At 58.2% G+C, this 3,135-nt stretch overlaps 1 protein-coding gene across 1 annotated transcript; it reads right to left on the minus strand.

The window, feature by feature from the left end:
* Positions 1–2,066: 2,066 nt before the first annotated feature.
* On the minus strand, positions 2,067–2,924 carry LOC120842340 (the record flags this gene model as incomplete). The annotated part of the gene is made up of 1 exon (XM_040213402.2): positions 2,067–2,924. A coding segment is annotated over one exon (858 nt), but the record flags the coding sequence as incomplete, so codon positions are not given.
* Positions 2,925–3,135: the final 211 nt, after the last annotated feature.

Below are 3,135 nucleotides of genomic sequence, written 5' to 3' on the forward strand. Positions count from 1 at the left end.
TTTTCCTGCAGGCTGTTGTTGACCGAGCGGACGACTGGAGCTGTTTCTTAAACGCGGATACGCGCAAAAGCTCGATTTCGCGGACAGATAAGTCGCATGGTCGAGGCAAGCGAGTTAGCTGAAAAGTTACTCTCTGTGGAACAATTCTGTAGCCATCGCCGCTCTCCTTAGATGATCAAAACTGATTAGTATATTGCCGTCTTTCCGGAGCCCATAGTTTCGGTTTTGAGCGAAATCTCTGAAACGAAAGTTTGACATGAAAAGAACGAAAAACACCGGCAAAACAAAACTATGCTTTGCAAGTTTGTCTGCACCGGCTACACTTAACCGTCTCAGTTCAAATACCTATAAAATTGGGCATTAAACAAAAGAAAATCTGTTAAATTGAACGCGCCACCTGTTCAGGCTGCCCGGCCGAGCCGACGCGACCTGGACTCAGCCGCCATGTTTGTTTGGTGGTGGCGCCCCCTATAGGTCGCTGGAGTCGCGAATTGCCTTCGCGAGAGACGCGAAAGCCGCGTCGTGCTCCCTCCCCCAGATCCACCTTGAGTTTTTCCGCAGCAATTGGTTCAATGGCTGTGCTAGCTCCGCGCATCCCGGAATGAACTGCCGATAAAAACCGACCATCCCTAGAAACCTTTGAAGGCTCTTTACGTCACGCGGCGCTGGATAATTGAGGATGGCCCCCAACTTATCGTCGTTCGGCTTCAACGTACCGTTGTCAACGATAAAGCCTAAGAGATTAAGCCTCGAGGCTGCGAGCTGTACCTTATCTGGGTTGATCGTCAACCCAGCCTCCCACATTCTACTGAGAACGATCTCGATATGAGTTAGGTGCTCTTCGAACGAGTTCGAGAATACTACGACATCGTCCATGTAAGCCATGGCAAAGTTAAACTTCGCGTCCCCCAGCACGATGTCCATCAGCCGCTGAAAACTAGACGGCGAATTCGATAATCCGAACGGCAGGCGGGTAAACTCGAACAACCCCCTGTGACAAGTGAACGCTGTCTTTTGGACGTCCTCTGGTGCTACTTGGATCTGCAGGAAGCCTCTGCTGCAGTCCAGCGTGGTAAAGACCTTCGCGCTACCCAGCGAGTACATGATGGACTCAATAGATGGAAAAGGATACGCGTCCCTTTTGGTCATCTCATTGAGTCGGCGGTAGTCTACGCAAAGACGGGCTGTCCCGTCTTTCTTCGGCGCTAGCACTACCGAAAATGCCCACGGGCTTTGCGACGGCCGTACGGCCCCCGTGTCCAACATTTCATTGAGAGCCTTATCTAGGAGAGCTCGCTTGTGCACACTCAGCGGTCTGGGGTTACAACCCCACGGCCTAGCGTCTCCCGTGTCTATCTCATGTTGTAAAACATGCGTGACTCCCGGCCTCTCAGTAAACATAGCTGCGTGTCTAGACAAAGCGTCCGCTAACGATCGCCTTTGTTCGGCCGGCCCGTCGAAAGAAGCCACGATCTGTTCAACGTTATGTGGTACGGCCCGCGCAGCTAACACCTGCTCCTCGCGCAGCCTAGCGAGCAAACATTCCGATCCCTTCCCCAAACTAGGTGGGGCTACCAAGGGGATGAGAGGGGTCAGCGGGTTGTAGTGGTACCCGTTATTCTTTAGGTCTAGAATGATCCCCTCTCGGCAAACGAAGTCCTGTCCCAAAATAACTGGGATTGACATGCCCGGCAGGTAAACAAAGCGCTGCCTCCTTCGCTTGCCGTCGAGGCCGAGGTGAAGGCGAACTGCGCATTGCGCCTCGGCCGATCCTGCCGCTAAACGCAACGGAGTTGCAACTTCGCGCATGCACAGGTTTCTTTTGCGGCAGTCCGTGTACACGGAGTCTCCGATGAGAGAGAGGGTTGAGCCGGTGTCGACTAATGCTAGATAATCTTTACCACCGATCTCTACCCGCACGTACGGACCCCTTTCAGGTGTCGAGTCCTGAGCCCGACATGCCGACGGCGCGAACGCTACCCGATCGCTGCCCGCGACTTCCGCCCCGTCGGCGAACTGACCCGGGGCCTCGGCAGCGGCCGGCAACCTTGATTCGGGCAACCCGATTACTGGCGCCGGCCCCGCGCGTTTTCCGAGTATCCGGATTCGGCCGCTGCCCACGTGCATTGCAGCCTGATGTGCCCAGGCTGGTGGCACCTGAAGCACCTGACTTGGGCGCGGTCGTCGCGTGCTACAGTTGATCTGTCGCTAACGGCACGCGGCGCGCCGCCTCGCCGAGCGCTGTTGTCGCTGCCGCGAGCGTCGTAACGCGTCACGTCTCCGCGGTATTCGACCGCGCCGCCCCCCCTACGGGGTTGCGCCCCGGCTGAGTGTGCGCTGGCTACCCTGCGCCTTTGCTCGAAGCCGAATGGGTCGAGAGCCCGAGGTGGAATGGCTCCGCCATTCCCGCGATCCGCGACGGCCACGTACGCCGTCTGCGACTCGACGTAACCGTCCGCGGCGCGTCCCGTCCACGCGCGACCCGGCTCCAAGGACTCCTCGGCTCTTGGAGGGGGCCGATACTGCAGCTCAGCGAGCAATCCCGCTTGAACCGTGCGCGCCTCTCTCGCCAGTGCTTCGAGGTCTGCGAAATTGCGTCCTCGAAGATACGCCTTAAATCTGGGGTGGCACTGGCGGATCGCCCTCGCTACTTTCTCCGCGTTAGGCGCGGAGGGTTCGGCCCGCGAGTAGAGCTCCTGGAGTGCACGGACGTACTCCACGAGGCTCTCATCCGGGTGCTGAGTGCGGCTCGCCAGCTCGTCGCGAATCCGCATCTTGTAGTCGGGAGGAAGGAATTCCTCCCGAAACCGCGCCCGGAAGTCCGCCATTGATTGGAACGGCGTTTGCAGCCGTCTCCAACGCGTGGCGTCGCCCGTCAGTGCAATCGGCACGATCTGCAGCAGGGCTGTTGCGTCCGATGCCCCCAAAGCGGTTACGTACGCGTCTAAGTCCTGCAGGAAATCGTGCACCGATTTCCCGTCGGAGTACCCCGAGTACGTCGGCGTAGGCACGCTCAACCGCGGGCGGGGTATCGGCAAAGGCGCGGCACTCGCGACGCTTGGGGCTGTCCCCATCTGCCGCGACATCGCGTCCATCATCCGCGTCATTGCGCGCATCAGTTCACCGGCCTCTAGC

The sequence above is a fragment of the Ixodes scapularis genome, unplaced genomic scaffold (assembly GCF_016920785.2).
Source record: "Ixodes scapularis isolate PalLabHiFi unplaced genomic scaffold, ASM1692078v2 PGA_scaffold1__304_contigs__length_218370807, whole genome shotgun sequence".
NCBI lineage: Eukaryota > Metazoa > Arthropoda > Arachnida > Ixodida > Ixodidae > Ixodes > Ixodes scapularis.